The sequence below is a fragment of the Lissotriton vulgaris genome, chromosome 12, assembly GCF_964263255.1.
Source record: "Lissotriton vulgaris chromosome 12, aLisVul1.2, whole genome shotgun sequence".
NCBI lineage: Eukaryota > Metazoa > Chordata > Amphibia > Caudata > Salamandridae > Lissotriton > Lissotriton vulgaris.
In genome coordinates, this window is record NC_141700.1 from 297,615,670 (window position 1) to 297,636,449 (window position 20,780).

The 20,780-nt window shown below is 44.1% G+C and overlaps 1 protein-coding gene across 1 annotated transcript in view; it reads left to right on the top strand.

The window, feature by feature from the left end:
• LOC147674007 (uncharacterized) overlaps positions 1–20,780 on the top strand; it is a 640,165-nt gene that overhangs the window by 15,740 nt on the left and 603,645 nt on the right. The window contains exon 2 of the mRNA XM_086945549.1: positions 16,746–16,853. Coding sequence (XP_086801675.1) covers positions 16,746–16,853 — 108 coding nt within the window. The remainder of the gene's footprint in view (positions 1–16,745; positions 16,854–20,780) is intronic.

The window sequence follows — 20,780 nt, forward strand, 5'->3', positions numbered from 1 at the left end:
CTTCAGGAATGTGCCGCTAACTGACCAGTGGGTTTGAAACTCTCCAATGAGCTGGCAGTATTCCAAAACATGACCATATATGTCTCTAAAACTGTGTCTTAACTTATGCCGCCTATCTTTTATTGCCCCAAAATTGTATATAAACGGGGTCACACCGGTGTTCGGTGTGATACCTCTTGCATTACCGAAGGGTGCTGTTTGAGTGTACCACCACCCCATGGGGTCCTAATAAACTTGTTCTTTGCATTTTACAGTTTCCGTGCCAACAGTTCTTGTGTAAGTGGGTAATCTCTGGAGCGTGTAGGCCTTGGGAACCCCGAAATACTTCAAGCTGATCTGAAAGATTCTCCTCTTTCGAATCCTGATGGTACTCTATGGGTAGATGGTTCATGCTTTAAGCTTCCGAATGGAGAGACGACTGCAGCATATGCTGTCACAACTTTGCACACGATTGTTGAAACAGCACGTATTGCACAGAATTCAGCGCAAGCAGCGGAGTTGATAGCATTGACTAGAGCGTGTGTGTTGTCAAAAGGAAAGAGAGTGAATGTTTATACTGATAGCCAATACGCATTTGGCGTGGCTCACAGTTTTGGTCGCTTGTGGAAAGAGAGAGGATTTCTTACTTCCCATGGTACGAAAATTCAGCATGGACAATTAGTGAGTGAACTTCTTGAATCGCTTACTTTGTCGACCCAAATTGCGATAGTGAAGTATAGTGCGCATAAGAAGGTTACGGATGATGTGGGTCGAGGGAATGCGTTTGCAGATGAAGTAGCGAGAGAAACGGCGAAAGATGTGACGAGTCGGAGGTATGTTGCAGGTCCTGCCAGATGGGTTGTGGAAGGAGGAATGTGTGAAGATACAACAGAAAGTGTGAAGATGATTCAGGCAGAAGCTACTGAGAAAGAATTGAGTATGTGGAGAGAAGGTACGGGAATGTTAGATTCAACAGGCTGTTGGGTTGAGTTGTCAGATCACCAGCGATGGTTGTTGCCGAATGCATATGTGCTTCCGGTGGTTACTATGGCTCGTGGGTTGGCTCGCATTAGTTCAAAAGGGATATGTAAGTTGTTGGCTCCGGTATGGCAGAGTGGTGGAATTCCTAGGTGTGCTGAGAATTTGGTTAAACACTGCATGATTTGCTTGATGCATAATCCTGGAAAGGGAACCCCAACTCCAGCGGGTCATTTTGCTCCTCCAACGTATCCGTTCGAGGTGCTGCAGATAGACTACATTCATATGGAAAAATGCAATAACTTGACGTATGTCCTTGTGGCTGTTTGTGCCTTTTCCAGATGGATAGAGGCCTACCCCCTAAAGGATAATACTGCCTTGTCTACAGCCAAGGTTTTGCTCAAAGAATTATTTCCCAGATATAGCTTGCCAAGGATGGTATGGAGTGATAATGGAAGTGAATTTGTGGGTCAGATTATGAAGAAAGTATGTGCGGGTCTGGGCATCAAACAGAAATTTCACGCTGCAAATCACCCCCAGTCAGCAGGCCTGGTCGAGTGCTATAATGGCACTCTGAAGCTGAAGTTGGCCAAGTTGCAAGCGAGCTGTGGTCTTAAATGGCCCAATGCCTTACCATTGGCACTTTTGTCCATGAGAACGACAGTACATTCTCGCGTGGGACTTAGCCAATACGAGATTGTTTTTGGACGTCCGGCGAATGTCTGGGGTGTGCCAAGGCCTAAGAAGTACAGTGATATTGAGTACCCTATGTTGGTTGACTACTTACATGATTTGACTGCTCAATTGCGTGTTCTTCACCAACAGGTCCATGACACTTTGCCTTCAGTTTCTGTAGACGCAGGCCACATGATTCAACCTGGTGACTGTATTCTAACAAGGAATTTCCAGAGGTCAAAGAACTTGGAACCAAGATGGACGGGTCCATACCAAGTCCTGTTATCAACTCGGACTACTATTAAGGTGTTCGGCAAGAAAAACTGGGTACATGGTACCCATTGCAAGAAGATACCTTTGCCCTTACTGTACGATAAGTGGGTCCGGGAAGGTGTTGCCGATTCCAAGAGTGAAAGGGTTCCGAGATTTGTACCTTTTAGCGATGCACATCTGGAATGGACTCAGTCAGAACGTGCGGATGATGAAGTCTTGCAAGAAGCTTTGCCGCCGTGTTTGAGACTTGATACTACGCACCCAGAGACACTCTTTCAGGATCAAACTGTGCCTGGTAAAGAACGCTACAACTTAAGGCCTAAAAAGGACAAATAAAATCTGATTTGTTTTGCGAATTACACTCTTTCAGACAAGAGACTATTTTTCTTTTTCTTTTTCGAACCACCATCCGGGTTCAGCTGCAGGGTCGCGGTATAAGACTTAAGGGGTGGCCCGCGTATTGACGAAAGGTCTGCGGTTCTAGGGACGTCTAGGATGCCTGGACGCACACTTAAGTGAAGAAGAAAAATTGCAGCGAGCAGCACGTTAGAGGACGGAGTCTGTTGTAACTGAAAGAGATGTTGAGAGAATAGATCTTAAGACAAGATTTTGTACATTGATACATAGCAAATGTTTTATAATATTGTGCTTTTTGATGTTTTTAAGTATCACATTAGCTTGTGTGGGTTGGACTGTCTATGCTACACAACAGACATCTGCACCCACCTCCCAACCTATGCTTTCTTTCACTACTGTTTCTTTGCACCAGTTTTATACGTTGCCTGAACATGAACAGACAAGGAGATCAGAATTTGTCAACAACTTGTTCATACAGTTGTAGCATCATCATCAGTTAGTAGTAAATACCACTAATTGTTGGGTTTGTGGTCTTATGCCTCATACGGCAGATAAAGGTATGCTATATTTGGTTTTGCCTTTTTCTTTTAATGGGTCTGTGTGGGCTTTTCAGACCATGTTTATCTATGCAAATGAGGTACGCCCCTTACGTTCCCTTAAAGATAACTCGAGCAATAGTGCATTGATAAGGGAAATAGTAGCTATGATCCAAGATATTGATGCATATAATGCTATCCCTAAGGATGAGGTGCAGGCTTACGTTGGTTGGAACGTGACTGGATATAGTACCAGCTTGACAGAGAAGGAGAGACGAAAAAGGTCTCCCCCTATTTGGATTGTACCCCACGGAGGCCATATTTGTTTGCAAGGTAATGGCCGAAATCCGAAAGCTCAGCTAGGTAAGAGTGTGTGTGCTCAAACCTATGTCTATTCACCTCAGACTTCTCCACCGTTTTTAACAGCTACAGGCAGATATTTTGTTTGTCATGACAGAGCCTACACATGGTTGCCACCTGATTTTTCAGGAACGTGTTATGTGGTTTTTATGCTTCCCCCTACAAACACTACTGCTTCAGACTATCATAGAACGAGATATGGTAGAGGTGTCTTCAATCAGGAAGATACTGCAGCACACGAAGTAGGAGATTTCTTCAAGGACTTCCTGCCCTTTTGGGGTCCTATGATCAATAGAAGGCATATTCGACAGCTTGTCCGCGTTGTTGAAGCTACTATTAATGAGACAGCAGGTGCTCTTAGTAATGTTACAGCTGAGCTACAAGCAGACCGCCTTATGACTTTGCAGAACCGTTTGGTATTAGACATCATACTTGCAGATCGAGGAGGAGTATGTAAATTGAATGGATCCAGTTGCTGTGTTTACATACCAGATAATGAGATAATGCCCCTACAGTGTACCAAGCCATCTCTAGGTTGTATAAAATCTCTGAGTCTATCCATGTAGACGAAGGAGACTGGTCAATGACGGGATGGTTTTGGGGACTGCTGTCCAAATGGGGATGGAAGACTCTGACATTCCTTGGTATGGTTTTAATCATCCTTTTCTCTTGTTGTCTTTGCATCCAGTGTGGTCCCGCTATTTGTAGTCTTTGTGCTACTATGTGTGTTCGGAGACCTGTCCCGAGAGAAGTAGAGAATAATAAGATGATGCTACAGCAACACCTTGATGACCTAATAAATATCGACATAGACCTAGATTCAGATTCACATGAGTCTTAGGTTATTGCCTACGTAATGGCAAAAGGAGGGTCTGAGGTTTTGTAATTCTCGAGTCTGACTCCATTTTGTTCTGTGCCACCATTTTGTGTTGCCCTCACGTAGGCCTGTGAAGGTAGCCTGGTGAACAAAGTGGCCTGGCCTTCTTAGTTTATGTATACATTAACTATGTTTCTTTTTGACTCTGAAATGAACTATAAGAAACTGACCTCTTCACCTGAAACTGACCTTGCAAAGCCAATTTCCCTGATCGATCTTTGTCTGAGATTGCCAATTAATGTTCAGGACATTGTTAACTTTTAGTTTCCTTACACATGCCTTATCTTGTTCAGCATCTGTTACTGTTTCTTTTTTATGTTTCTTCATTACATGGGCTATGCTTTCAATTTTCGGTTTGTCCGGCTTGTGGAGATTGAATTTGGGACATTCCTAGAAATTAACTTTTGGGTTGGGATACTGTAAATTGAGTTTTTGTTATGTGATACTTTGTTTGAAAATGTACCTTATTGGCTAGAATTTTGTGCAGTGGGTGTACATTTATAATGTGAATATTGAGTATAAAAGGAGACGTCTCGCCTTAGTAAAATGAGCAGTCTCCTGAGAATTTACACCGTGATGTATTTCTAGGATCACTGTTACTAGCTGCAGCTAATAAACTTGGTCTCTGATGCCATCCAGAAGTATTCCGTGTCTCTGTATACCAAGACAGGTGAACTCGAAGATCTTAGGCGTGCCCCTGATGCCGCTGGGTTAAACCCCGGTTCTTCATCACCAACTCTATGACAAGCTTTGATGACACCTGGCAACCGTTAATTTCATTGCTGCCATCTGAAATGAATGAGATCACTTGTCCGAAATACCTCTGCCTCCTTCGTCTCACAGGCCCGGATACACCATCTCAACCAGATTGAACTACACCTTGGCCTGCGCAGCCCATGGCGATTTGATCAGCTAGACCTCAAGCACACCAGTTCAAGGGAGGGGGGAGGAGAAGGGGGGGTATTCTGGTACTGTTGTCACCTTTTCATAATCTTTCCTGTGTTTTTAATCGGCATTGCTGTATAAAAGTGTTGGTATCAGACTTCTGCGCGCATAGAGACTTTAAGGACACCATAGTGAGCCCCTTCGGGGATACAGAGGGCGCTACTCACATTTAGCCCACCACATTATAGACATCTGGTACAAAAGGGGACGCATTGCGGAGGTAATGGAACTATTTTTGGAAATGCATGTTGTATTATTGCAGAATGCCAATAAAAACAAAGTTAAACCTACACTGCTCTTCAGATTTTTTCCTTCTTAGCCAACCAGTCTTCACATACTTCAACAGGAGGCCAGATTTATCAAACTTTAACGCAATGTAACAGAGCAAGACACCTCACTGCGCTGCGCTGTGTGAAAGGGAGAGGACAGGAATGTGCCATATATAACATTATGTGGCTCATTCCTGTCCTTTCCTTGTGCAGGTGCAAAATGGGCTGCCTTGTGCCAAAGCAGTCACCTTTGCAGCATGTTGCAAGGGTGCCTGCATTGCAGGCAGGATTGTTTTGTGCAGAAGGGGGCACCTTCCTTCACTCAAACAATCCTCTGAAACGTTTTCCTCTTTCTATCTGGGCTGCAGAATACACCAAACGTAGCAGGAGGAAAAAAGAAGGAAAAATAGGCATATTTCTCCTTGTTACACCTCCCCTGGGAAGGCGTAGCATTTTTATGCATACCACTAATGGTAAATCTGGGCATGCACCAAAATCCATGAGTGGATGTATGGGAACATCCACCCTACACCCATGGAACACCTCCCTGGGGCAGAGTAACAATGCAGCAACTGGCACTGCCTTGCGTTGCTCCAGATTTACCAACCACTGCAAGGCCATGCAAGGTGGCCTTGCATTGCTTGGTAAATTGGACTTTAGTGTTGCTTTTCTATGGTAAATCTGGCCCAGGCTGTTTAATGGTGTGCACTGCTCCTACTGTTTATACAATGCTTGCTAGACCTGGCATCTTTTGGTGTGTTTCTCCTGTCTTTGTGCTTTCTGACCTCCCAAATTTGACTCTGTTTTTGCTGGTTTAGTGTCTCTGCGCTCTTTCTCACTGCTGTTCAGTGTTAAAGTGCAAGTGCTCCTATTGTAAATTGTTATTATGGATTGGTGTTTCCATGATTGGCATATTTGATATATTGATAAGCCCATAGGAAAGTGCACTGAGTGTGCCAGGGCCGGTAAATCAAATGCTACTAGTGGGCCTGCAGCACTGATTTTGCCACCCACATGAGTAGCCCTGAAAAGGTATTTCAGACCTGCCACTGCAGGGTCTGCATGCAGTTTGTAACTACCATGTCGACCTGGCAAATGCATTCACTTGCCAGGCCCTAATTTCCCCTTTTCTTACACAAACCTCACCCCCTAAGGTAGGCCCAAGGTACCCCTGTGGACAGGGTGCTGTGTATGTTAAAGGTAGGGCATGTACTGGTGTGTTTGACATGTCCTGGTGGTGAATTAAAGTGAATTTCGTTTTTCACCACTGCAAGGCTGTCTGTCCCATAGGAAAGAATGGAAGTTTTACTTATAACGTCTTAAAAGCATAACTTCCCATTGGGACCAGATAGGGAAATGGAGTTTAGTATGTCTTGACTCAGAGTGTAAATTCACATCTTTTAGTGAAGATGATTTTCAAGTTCTGTGTTTGAAAATACCACTTTTAGAAAGTAGGTATTTTCTTGCTTAGCCATCCTGTGTCCCTCTGCTGGGTTTGTGGAGTGACTTTCTGGCTTTGGAGTGACAGGGGCCGGGGATGTGTATTCTCTTCAGACATCCACTTGGGGGGGGGGGTCGAGTTGTGTTCTGCCTTTCTTGTATGAGTCAGGGCTAGACAGAAAATACCTGGGTTGCATTTAGAGTAGTGGGAGGAGATTTCCTTGCACCTTAATGGGTCTGGTCTGACTTGAACAATGCTGTCTCCGTCTCCTGCCAGGAAGCTAGGCCAGAGAGGACAGAACTGGTTTGGACTAAGCACAGACACTCACTGCCTGAGAGAACAAAGGAATTGTAAGTATAAATATTGGGGCCCAGACCCCAGAACTTTAGAAGTCACTGGAATCAAGGAACCTGCCAAGAAGAGGAGCTGGAAGACCTGCCAGGTGGAGTACTGCCCCTTTGCTTTGTTGTTGTTGCTTTGTTGGGTTGGCCTGCAGTTGCTGCTTCCGCCATTGGCAGTGAAAGGACTAGACTTAACATTCTTTACTTGTTCTGAGTGTTTCCAAGGGCTTGAAGTAGAGCTTGCTTCCTGTTCTGAAGTCTCAGGGACTGCAACAACTTCACCAACCTCTGGGTACTGCTTCTGGAACCGCTGTTTCAGTTGTCACGAAGAAGAAAAACGCAACCGACTCCATCACCGACTCCGTCGCCAGGTCTGTGTCCTGACGGGACTGCAGAAGGCACCCTCTGCATCTCACACCACAACCCTGGTCTCACCGCCGCTGAGGACCACTGCCGCCGCCACCTAGCCACTGCTTGCACCATGACCTGTGGGCACCACACTCTGTACTGCCTTGCTTCACTTCGCCATCCTGTTCTCACTGACGCCGTCGTTGCTGCTGACTTCGACACCCTTGACGGCAACGTGGCTGGGGTTACCACTTGTAAGTTTCACAACACACAGCCTCATCCCTCACGGCAGTCTGGGCCGACCGACGCCAGCTCCCACTAACCAGATCTGTCGCTTGCACTGCAACCTACCAGCAACGCATCGAGCACCGCCTCGCCCTGCATCGTAAGCCCTGGTCTCACCAATGTCATCTGGACAACCTTCACAGGGCTGCTCCTTGCACCGCATTGTGAGGGCACCGCACCCTGCACCGCTTTCATTTTGCAATGCAACAGCAATGGTTGCCATGGCCGGCTCACACCAACGTGCAAGCCACAATGAGAAAGCTACGGTTCATGAGTCTGTCCACACTTTCACTGGCCTCTACCGAATTCAGATTCAAATTCAAATAAAGCTTTATTTCAATATGAAATTACATATCATAAAAGCATACATTTAAAAATACATCGAAATCACCATACAGATTTCACTATATATCACAAAAAGCCAGTATCATTACAATTATGGATGAGAAAATGGGAGATAATAATCATATTCATACACAAAAAGTACAATAAATACTTTAAAAGATTATTTGAGATTATGCAGTTCAGAGAGCCCTATGGGTTAAAACATTTATATATAAAAAGATATATACAGTCAATTCATTGAATTTCTAAATTTCACCAATAGTTTCAAAAATTCAATTAGAGTAAAAATAATTTTCGGTGTTTCCATTCTTTGTAGTTTAAGAAATGCCTCTCGGCAAGAACGGATCCCCCACTCTTTAACAATTGGTCTTAACAGGATTTTTCTAGGAACATGATAACATTTGCAGAATAAAGTGCAGTGCAAATTTGATTGGAGGGCCACATCATCAAAAGGACAGGGCAGGATTTGTCTCAACCAATCATTACAAGATGGAAATGTGATCAGTCGAAAGAAGGAACCCATTCTGAATCTGGATAAAAGCATTCTAGCGTAGCTATTAATATCACTATTAAGATATAATTGTGGACCCCGCTCGGGAGTTATATTTTGATAGGCTAGGACAGACTTTTTTAGTTTCTCCGTCTTCCATCTTTTATTCTCTAGATGGTCCATAACCATTTTGCGTAGCCCTTTCCTTCATATTGATTCCATGGTAGAGGGGTTCTTGAAAAACTCTGGATGCCCAATGTCACTCATCATATTTTCAACTGTCGATAGCCACTTAACACGCTTAACGCCATCCAATTGTAAACAGTCGGATATGATGTTGCGATTAAAGGCAGTTTCAGTGGTCAGCCAGAGTTTATGCCATAGAAGGATGGGTTCCGTCATAATAATGTCCGAGATGTATGCAAGGCCGAGTTCTATGTGTATAAAATAGTTTGGGGTGGATTTTGGTACCCCTAGGAGGTACCGGAGAAAACGATTCTCTGTCTGTTGTATACAAAGTGCCGAATCAATTCCCCACACCCCTGAACCATAAATCGCCGTAGACACACATTTGGCTTTATAAATGACAATCAACTCTTTGAAAGGTCTTCCACCAATTTTAATTGCAAAATTCTGCAAGGCACCAATGGCCTTGGAGAAAGCTAATTTTCTCGCTAAAATAGCTTGTTTCCAGGTGGATTTACGATGAAAACAAATCCCCAAGTACGAGAATTGGTCTGTAATCTCTATTTTTTAAATTATCTATGAAGACAGGGCAGGGTCTTTTCTTTATTCCCTGTCGACAAGACATAGAGTAAGTTTTACTAATGTTGACCTTCAATCCTTTCTCCCTCATAAAAAGAGTGAACTTAGAGACTGCCCTCTGAAGGCCCAGTCTGGTCTGCGATAAAATTGCGGCATCATCCGCATATAAGAGGATGGGGACAGGGGAGCCCTGCACAACAGGGTAGTCATAAGGAAAGCTGTTGAGGTGATCACCAATTTCATCGATATAGAGTGAAAAGAGCAGGGGTGCCAAAATGCACTCCTGTCTTACCCCCCTCCTAATCGAAAATCTTGATTAGCACTCTCCCTGTTGTCCAAAGCGAACCCTCGCTCCAGCATCTTTATATAATTCTTTAATAAAATTGAAAATGGAAGGATCCAGATCGAGACTTTTAAGGGCAGCCCATAGTTGTTTGTGTTCAACGGAATCAAATGCTGAACTTAAATCTATAAAAGTAATAAAAAGGTTCCCTTTTTTTGCTATGGTGTATTTAGAAGTTAAAAGATGTAAATTGAGGATCTGCTCAACCGTCCCCATGCCTTGACGAAAACCATACTGAAAAATCGAGAGGATATTCGATTCTTCAATCCAATTTTGCATACGTTTTAAGATAATTCGCCCCGCTACTTTCATTAGAGCATCAATCAATGAAATTGGACGGTAGCAGGACGGATCGTGCCTGTCCCCTTTTTTAAAAATGGGGACTACTATAGCTTCTGACCAAGTTTGTATTAGGCCATGGGTATTAGCACAGTTCTTCACTAAAGCTAACAGTGGGGCCCAGAAATCTAGAATAGCTTTAAAAACATCTACTGGTATGCAGTCTGGACCCGGTGCCTTACTGGCCGGGCTTTCTCTAATAGCCAGACTCACCTCTTCACATGAGAAAACAAGATCCAACGGAAGATTATTCATGTGAGATTCGGAGATAGGAGGAAGTATAATGCCACCCTCAGGAGCAATAAATTGAAGCTCCTGTCCCTCGTACAAATTTTTAAAGTGAGCGACCCAGGTATCCCCGTCAATGGCAAGATCTATCATTTCCGGTTGGTTGCCTCGCCAAAAGGGGGCATTTACTGCCTTCCAAAAAGCTGTGGCATCTTTATTTCTTGAGGCAGAGATTAGAGTTTCCCAGGCCTTTTGTTTCAAGGCTTTTTCTTTGTTCTTAATAGCCCTGCGATAATTACATCTTGCCTGTCTAATAGCCTCTGTAGATCGCGGGGTGGTATGTAACGCCTTTTTCAGATTTTTTAAGGCAGCGGTACAATATTTATCAAACCAACCTCTCTTGTTATTAATTCCAGGTTTAGGTTGCCGTGTCAATAGGGATTTAAGGGTTTGCTAAATTTTGTTAAACGAGTCTAATATTTTTTGCGGGTCTTCTAATGGAGATAGGCATATGTTAATCTCCGTACTTCTCTCAGATAATAAATTTCTAAAAAGTGTTTCAGGGATGACTTTATCCCATTTAATAGTATAGCCATTTGTCCGTCCCATGGAAATAACCGGTTGATAGTTAATAGTATTTGTATTCGTTTGTGACCTCTCTATATGTTTTCCTATGTTAAACCTTAGAGCGTAATGGTCTCCATACACCTCATCCAATGTTTTCCATGAGGAGAGCAAAGTGGCATGTGATTTAGAAAAAAGGGTAAAGTCAATCACAGAACTTGAGTCTCTTCCGTGGAAGGTAGTTTGAAAAGGTAGTGACGGTGAGCATAATTCGTTTACAAAATCTAAGTTAAAAAAGAAAAGAAAACTATTTAAACTATCCCCTAGTTTTGAATGACTAAAATGATTCGGGGTTTCATCCATTATACAATCTAGGCCACAGAGTTCCTTTGGCCCATACTGGCAGGGATTGCAATTAAAATCACCCAACCAGGCAATCATACATTCCTTGTTGGTACGTTCTTTCAAAGTGACAACTGCCTGAGTTAGATCATTTAAAGCTTGGTTTAAAGCTTCAGGAGCTAAATTATTATAAAAATGTATTAGGATAAGATTAAGGGAGTTACCCCATCCAATCATAACTATCTGGTAGGAATCTTTTGGGATGTGTGTCAGCACAGTTAGTCCACTATTAATACTAAGATATGTTACCAAACCGCCCTTGCTTCTGCCATGGTTTGTCGCCAAGGCCGGAGCATGGAAGGTCTGGTACCCTAGTAAATGCACAGTGTTTAAAGCCCAGGTTTCTTGAAAACAGAGGATTGAGTGGGTGTTCACCATATCCAACCATGGTTGTGATGCAATTTTACTTGCAAGGCCGGCCACATTCCAACTAAGTATGGAATATACAATATAAGCAGGGGTAGGAGTGGAGATATTAGAAAGGGCCTCTACATTGATCTGACCACCAGGAATACATTTTTCAGGAAGGGATACAGTGTCAACAAGTTATTCATTTCTACCGATACCCTCCATGTCACTTGCCGTAGAATTAGTAGGAAAAATTAAGCACTTTCCACTATCCAAATGGATACAATTAAACATCATTGGTGAGGCATCGTGCAATGAACCCTCCGCCCCACCCCACTCAACCTTTGTGTCACTGGAAGTGGGAGTTGTATCCATATCGTGCAAATTCCGTGAACAAAGATTGACATCATTACTAATTCCACTTTTCTCCACTAAAGGAACATAGGTTTTCTCCCACATATTAATATTTGACTCGGCGGGACTACTTATTAATGGAGAAGTGACAATAGAAGGGGCAGTTTTGTTGGCTTCATCTGATGTAGGAGAAACACTCAAGCAATCGCGGGTATCCACTTTATCGAAAGTTGTCTTATCCAGTCATTCATTGGAGTCGAACCCAGAGATTGGTTCATACAGGTTCTGTAAGGGGATGTTCCAGAACTTGTTAGGATTAACAGGGCGGCCAAAATTGGTATTCGGAGGAAAATATCTGGGGTGAAATTTACGTCCAAGAAAAGGGGAAAAGTTAGTTGTATAATTAGCAGAAAAAGAAGGATGTAAAAGATGGTGTCCCAAATTTAAAGGATATGGAGCACAATGTACTACATTTAAGGGGTTAAAGTGTTGACGATTTGGTGGTTGGTTGGGGGGAATTAACAGAGCTTCAGGGTAAAAATAACTTAGATTACGAGTAGAAACACCTCCCTCCGTTCTTCCTGGAAACCAATCACTAATGTGCGTGACCACTCTGTGATCCCTAAAGTTAACTATCACGACATCCCCCTCGATGTCTTTAGGTCTGGGGCCCACCCACTCACATCATCTAACGGAGATTATGTCTCCGTTTAGGTGTGGGGGAAGGGGCCTATTTTTTCCCAACCAGAAAATAACTTTGTTTTTAAGATTAGCGTTATGTTCGATGTTTCCGTTTGGAACGGTTGGGACTCCAGTAAGAACTATCACAAAATTGGCTGACTCTGGTGGCAAGTCCACTGTATTCCTAGAGTTTGCTCTCTGCCTTATTGTTGTCACAGGCTTCGTACTTGGAATCTTTGTGGGAGGGAGCGTTTTTTTGGAAGCCGGCATTACCTTCTCTTTATGTATAGCCTGTGCAACTGTTGGGGTGGACGGGTTTGTTTTATTTTTCAATACAGAGTTTTCTTTCTGGGGGATCTTTGCATTCGCCTTATTAGAGGTTAACTGGTTATTTACTGTAGAAAGTGCCTTAAGATTACTGGTATTGGGATTTACGGTAAGGTTGGAGGCTGCCATGATGCAATCCATTTTTTCCCCCAACCTTTTGATTCTTTCCGTAAGTGGGAGCAAAAGAGATTTTAGGAGATGTTCAAACATCTCCATAGTCTCTTTGGTCAACGAAATTTGTTCCCCTGAAATTGATGATATTTGAGGCCCTTCTAAAGCATCCCTCTCCGGTTGACCAGATGGTTTATCAGTAGAGTCAGCCGGAGGGGGAGTGACACGTGAACTGATTTCTCCTTTTTTAACCCCACCCTTTCTCCTTCTTTTCCTTGGTGGAGAAAAGTGTACCCTCAGAGGTTTCTTAGAATTGACTTTACTCCTGCTGACAGTAACTGATGGAAGTGTCTCTGTCGGGATGTCAGCATTAGGTAGTGGATTAGGGGAGGTTAAGTGTGATTGAGAAACAAGGTCCATGACTACCGGAGAGTTTAAGTCTATTAAACAACTAGGAGTAGCCGATGGGCCATTTACAGTACCATCATTAGTAATATCAATAGATATAGGTGAGGAGTTGTGCTCTTGAAAAATGAGGGGAATATTATCGGTACTAAATAGCTCAGCATCTTCGTTCGAGTTACTTAAATTGTCAGGTAGTGACTGCGTAGATGCCTTCGGGGGGGGGAAAGTAATGGTGTCTTTTTAAGTAAATCAATTGAGAAGCGGCGCTCCGCACGTTTCTCTGCTAACAGCAGTTCTTTATCTATTTCTTTGGTTGCCCTTGCAAAATACTTATCCAAGGGACCCAGTATAAAAACCCCAACAGCGGCGGGTAGTGAGTTAGGTACCTCTGTAGCCATCCTTTCCGTTTATACTAAGCAGAAGACAGCTCCCTAAACCGTGTGCTCAGATCTATGGATCGTGTTCTCAATCAGAAAGAGAGTGCCACAGCCAAATTGCTAGTATGATTTAAACAAGAATAGAAGCACCGATATCCCACCCCCCAAACTCCCACCAAATAACAAGTAAATGGCGAATGAATACCAAGGAGTAAACGTTAGGGGATGGGCCCAGCCCAGCCTCCTGCAGCCCCCGACGGCCACAGACGGCCCGCCCCTTGCCCGGGCTCTGCCCGGCGCACTCCTGCGCGCGCCCCGCGTGCGCGTGAGTGGGTGAGGCTAAATAGGACAAACAGCTTCCACAATCCACAAGCCTCGAGCGGCTCCCACGAAGCGGGGGCCGCGAGGCGCTAAGAACTGGAGAGAGGCGGGCGGGAAGAGGGGCCAGGTGCGGCTGATGACTCGCCGCTAGGCAGCCTGGCCCTCGCAGTCCCGTTAGCGCCGGTAGTTCAATGCCCCTCGTGTCAATGTCCCGAAATCAGGAGACAAACAAACAGCTTCCACAATCCACAAGCTTCGAGCGGCACTTTTGTTCTCCTCCAACTTTTCCAATTCATCACTAATTCTCCAAGTTGGGGCAGAAGGAATGAGGGAATGAAGAATTACTGGTCTTTACAGTCCCCGTATCAGCTTACTCCACCTCCCCAGCTTGTGTACTCCTCTCCCCCACAGATTAGGTCACTTGAATCTAAAGATGTAAAGATATTAATGTACCTTTTGAACTAACAAGCAACCAAAGAACTGCAGGATCCTGGAGCACCAGCCGTCAGGGTTAAGCAGTGGAGGCTGGTAGAGACCGAGTGGCGTTAAACGTTTAGGCGATCAGCATTCTCCACTCTCCTCTCTTTCACTGGGCCACCGCTCCTGTAGCTCCTATAGCTTCTGTTGCGGTCGCATTCGCGGTGAGACGCTGGAGAGCTAGGGGGGGAACGGTCAAGCCCCTTACTTCTTACTCGCGCAGCTCAACTGACCACTGGCACTGGCACTGGCACTGGCCGCCAGCAGCAAAACATGGACTGGAGACGAGTAAGGACTGTAGATGCTGCTTCTAGAATGCTCCTTTTGCTATGTAGCCTCGCTGGAGTCACTGCCTCCCTGCAATCCCCCACTGCCTTCAGAGCTGCCACAAAGTTTTTCCAGGAGCTCCTGTGCCCCTAGCCGTCTGGTTGCAGTAAAGCCTGCAAAGAGCCTTGCAGAGCAGAACCTCGCAGAAAGCCTCGCAGCGGCTCCCGCCGCTACCGGGCCGCTCCTGTTTTTTTGTTTGTTTGTTTGTTTGTTTTTTAGTGCCCACTAAGGAGACTGCAAACTCAGTCAGCCTCCTGCATTCACGCCCCCCGCGCTCCGCACCTCGGGGCAGGAACAGGCTTCTGCTACGGATGTACCATGTTACAACGCATACCATTACAACTACCTACCGTTACAACGCGACCATTACAACGCATACCATTACAACGCATAGCGCTTTGAGGTGCTGGATAGTGGTAAGTATAATTTACTATTCTAACTCCAGTCCCCGTGGACCCTAGGGAAGGTGTTGGATAGTAAATTATACTTATTCCCTATCCTAGAGCGCCCCCAGCGCCATGCGTTGTAATGGTATGCGTTGTAAAAGTCGCGTTGTAACAGTAGTGCTTTGTAACAAATGCGTTGTAACAGGTGTATACCTTCTGCTACGTTCAATTCCAGCGGCGGTAGCCGCGTTTGACAGGCAGCTTTAAATCCACATTTCACAAGCGGATTCTGCCGGGATTCAAAAATCCAGGCGATGCGTAGAATCCAGATGTCGTCAATCCATCAACAGGACTCTCTGCTAGCACACCAGCCTACCACACGCCGAAAGCACCGTTGTTGGAGAGGGGGCACCTTGGCAGAGCACAGCAGAGCTTTTTTAAGGGCTCGGCAGGCGGCAGGGCACAGCAGGGTAGGGGATGGGCAGAGGTGGGTGAAAGCAGGCAAAGCAGCGAGGTACAGCGCGGCGTCCTCCTCGTGCTGCTCAACTCTCACTCTCAGCGTCTGTCAACAGGCCTCTACCGATGCAGTCGGCTGAAACTGTTGGACTCCGTTGTTTTCAGCGTCGCAGTAGCCCCGGATCGAGCTACCGACTCGTATGAACTGTGTTTTTGAGATATCTCTTCAATTTTGAGGATATCTTGCAAAGTATAACTTTTTAAGCACTGTATGTTGGATTCTTATCGTTTCGGTCTTGTTTTGGATATATACAAACATTGGATCTTTTTCTAAACTGGTGTTGCTTACTTTTGTAGTGTTTTTACTGTATTACTGTTGGTTATGTGCAAATGCTTTACACACTGCCTCTGAGATAAGCCTGACTGCTCGTGCCAAGCTACCATGTGGTTGAGCAGGGGTTATTTTCGGAGTGTAACTCCCTTATCCTGACTACGAAGAAGGGTCCCTACTTGGACAAAGGTGCAAACCATTGCCAACTAGAGACCCCCATTTCTAACAGTGCTATTATCATACCCACCTCCTCACAGGTCACCCCTTGACTTGCATCTTCACATTGTCCAGTCTATGCACTTTGACCCTGGCTGTCATCATCCTATCCCACAAGCAGCCCCTGTACATAACAGATACATAGGTATATTCATATGTACTGTCCAGAAACATCATTACTGCTCACTCAAACCCCTGAAATTGATTAAATCTCATTGTTCCCCTCCTTCATTTGCCCATTCCCCGCATTCAGTTACATTTCCCACGTTTTAGACATACCTCACGTTTTGCAGTTGTGTACATGGACTAATGCAAAACCATCTTTTTTAGAGCCTTGCTTTTTGGCACCTTCAGGTACTGTGGTTTTCTCTCTACAGCAAACACTTCTAAAGAAAGAAATTGATTTATGAATTATATATGGACATTTGCAAGCTGAATGCAGAACATTGTACACAGTGAGCCTTTAGTGTTTACTTCTCTTCCTGCAGGTGTGTTGTCCAGAGTCAAGTCCTCATTCAATACAGAACAGTGACAGTTTCGAAGAGCTGTTTGAAAGTTTTGACTTCAGCAGTGATGAGGAATGCAAAGAAAAAGAGGTATGGTGTTAACAACCTGATATATGGAAACCATGTTAGTGTGAAGTGTGTGAGATTATCAGTGACCAGTGCAGCCCCAGCATGTAGGAAGCTTGCAAGGATCAAAGATTAAAGAGACTGGAGAGGTAAAACTGCCCTTGACGCACCATGACTTTAACCGAGAAAGGAACTTCCTGTGAGTCAAGATTAGGGCGAGGGTGCTCTCTACAGGGAGCTTGACCAGACATAATGCGATGTGATGACAGACAGGGGTGCCATTTTATATTTTACTGGATGGATGTTTGGCAGTCAGGGCTACACCTCCGCTCGCCAAAATATGAAATGACCACCAAGTCAACAGTAATTTCTTATTCATTGCCAGGAAACTGCCTTCACAGCAGTTCATATCAATGCTTTTTGCAGTTTGACACTCTGCTCCATCAAGCATGATGGAGCCATAGAGTGAACTATTTTCTATTTTCTTTTCAAAAAGTAAATTATGGAGCGAGAAGTTTAAAATAAAATGTTTAAAGAAAAAGACAATTCTCCCCTCACCCTGGGAGTCCTTTCCTCTGGCGATGGGATTTTATTTGCAGTTTTCACTGCCCCTTACCAACAGGATTTTCCTGGTGGTGATAGGAAGTGAACACTGACCTCTAATTCCACCCATCTAAATTAGTTGGGTGGAGTTAGAGGTCAACCTCTGATAGCCCTTACTCTGTCAGGCTGTCAGAGGGTTTTAACCATGGAAGAGACGGAGTAGTCTCTGCTGTGATTAAACGAAAGGTCCGCCTGCATTTACATTGGGTGGGTGTATCACAGTCTTGGCGATATGGATACCCCGTTGTGACAGAGTATCCATACCACCATGATATAAATCAGGCCAAGATTGGAATAGAATGGTGAGAATTCCTTAAGCACATAGAGAAAGTAACAGAGGCGTGGTGTTTCTGAGGAAGGTTTTATTGGCGTCTGTAAGGAGCTTGGCCTATGTAAGATGCATATGTAAGATGCCTTTGAAAAGGGCTGTCTTTGTGAGGGTGATTTATGTGCGAGGGCAAGGTTTCTGAAAGTAGGATGTCTCTGTGTAAAAGGCTCTGTTTAAGGATGCATGTGTGAAGGATTGAGTGTGCTCAAGTGAAAAATGTGTATATGAGGGCGGTATATGTGTGGGATGGGGGAGGTAATTTCAAACTTCACAAGCTTTGCACTGTGCTGGGCTCATGAATTGTAAAACAAATTGCAAAATTGCAATTCAGTAGATTTTACAACTTCTCACACCCCATGAAAGGATTCCCTGAGCATTTGCAGCTCAAATTTAAAAGATGGTTTAGCACATAGAGGCTATCAGCTGAAAAGCTGCCTCTATTATCCATGCCTGTAGGAACCAAACAAGTCTTTAGTTTAGTCTATCTACACAGTAAAGGTCTAGAGGAGAAACTGGAGAATGCTGGCTAGATGTCAAGAGCAGAACATAGCTATGCAGAGGCAATATGAACATGGTGTTTAATGGTGTGCACTGCTCCTCATGTTTATTCAGTGATGTGATCCTACCCGCCTTCTCCCGGGTTCCCCCTGACTTGCACACTCACATTTTCCAGGCTATGCCCTCAGGCCCTGGCTGTCATCAACTTAATCTCTAAGCAGCCATAGTAAAACAATAGAAATGAGTATATTCAAATTTACAGTTCCAGAAACATCATTCCCACTCACTCTGACCCTTGAAATAGATAAATGTCCATGTTCCACTGATCCAGCGGGACACCAACCTGCAGACAATTTTCACTAAATACTCATTCGGGCCCATAATTCACACACACTCACAATCTGGTCAATGAAACCCTGCTGGGGATCAATTTTACGACTAAATCTATATGTCCGTTTACCTCTCAGCCTTGAGCCTATTTAATACTAAGCTCTTTTCTATACAATTGGATCCATTAGTTGATTATGTTTGGTAATTTTGACATTGCAGCGTTTATGTTATGTAATGTTATCTGGTATTTATAGAACGCGCAGTTACTCCCAAGAATGTCCCGGCGCTGAGAGAAAAAGACCGCACAATCGCAAACCGAAAACCCGCCCTCGCCGTAGAATCGGATAGGCCTAGAGCTGGAATAGCCATGTTTTCAGATTCCACCTAAAAGTTAGGAGGTACGGGATCTGTCTCAGAGGGAGAAGGAGTACATTCGGTAGTCGAGAAGCTACTGCTTGAAAATATCTTCCCACTACCCGTTCTGTTCATTAATAGCCACAGACTCGTATAAGATTTAAAGGTTTTATCTGAATTTACTTTAGTATATCAAAGACAAATTACAGTGTTAACTCCATCATTCTGAAGAGGTAAGATTCAATTTATGTAAATAAATTATACATTTCAATGACAAGTACCTCAGGAAGAGAGGATAGAGAGAAAAGGCACATTGACACAATACACAGAGTTATATTTACCTAGGATGCTGCAAGATCGGACCCCTCTGGCCAAGAAAACGGACCTCTTAAAAAATTCAGATTATAGGTTCAGGACAGGTAGCCTCTTCTGGATTCGACTCCTGCGTCTCACCCCTCTCTGATACTAATTTCCTCCTCGATTCTTCCTCGCTCTTCTTTCTAATTCAATTGCCTCCTCGATTCTTCCGCGATCTCCTTTCTAATTCTATTTGTTTGACAATTTTTATTCTGTTATTTATATTATATTGTGGCACAACTTGATTTTCTTCGTCTTCTGAATCCCTCTCTAGTTGACCGAGTTCAGGACTTCTTGAAGTGCTACCATTCACCTGAACATGTTCCGCATTGTCTATCTGTTCCTGTTCTAAGTCTTATTTAGTCTATTCCTCTTCCTGAACTTGTTTCTCTATTTGTAACTGGTCCTGCTCAGGTCTTAATGTACTTGACTTGTTTTCTGCCTAAACTTGTTCTTCTACACCTATCGGTCCCTCCTCAGATTTGTGAAAATCCATGCTCATCTGAGTGTATTTTTCATTCCCTATCTGTTCGTGCTCAAGGTCTTCAACAACCTCGAATTCTGTTTCTGGAGCTTGATCTTCCATACCTGTCTGGTCCTTACTAGTTTCTAGCTTCTCTAATTTTGTTTTGCTTCTGGTTCTTATTTCTATAACAGGTTTGTTAATTTCTGGTACCCAGTCCTCCTGACTAGTGCTTGGTTGTTCTCGATCAGCTACTTCAGAGTATGTTATTCTAGGCTCTTCAGCAGTATAACCTTCTGCACCCTCAACTCCAATTTCCTGTCAAAGGGTTTCCTCATCAGGGGCTGGTATTCTTTTGGTATGGCGGGCTTATATTCAGTCAGGCAATCCTGCACATTTCACCTGCCGTTGTTGTGACCAGTATAACATGTTTTGAGGTACTCCACCTGGGTGCCAGACACGTCTCTCAGGTGTGATTCTTTATCACCACCCAGTCTTCAGGGTTTAGATCATGTGCTTGATCTGGCTGCCTGGCCTCTGCATCCTCTCCAACTAGTGAGAGACAGAACACACTAGGTCAGCCAATCTTTTACAATAGTCCAATACCAGAACATCAGTTATGCTTAACAGTCTGTGTCCAATTACGAAGGCTAATCTCATTGTTTTTCCCAAGAGTACTGCATGAGGACTTAACCCTGTGTTTCTGTCAGGATTGTTTCTGAGTCCCATCAGAACAAGAGGCAATGCAGCTGGCCAACACAGTGATGTAGATGCGCACACCTTTGCCAATCTTGATTTTATTTTGCCATGCAGTTGTTCCACCACCCCAGAAGCCCTTGGGCCGTAAGCACAGTGCAATTTGTGTTCAACCTTGAATGCTTCACATATCAGTTGAATTATTTCATTATTAAAGTGAGATCCTCTATCTGATTCCATAATTACTTGAAAACCAAAACGTGGTATGAGTTCTCTCAATAATAATTTGGCAACTATTAAGCTGTTATTTCTCCTGGTGAGA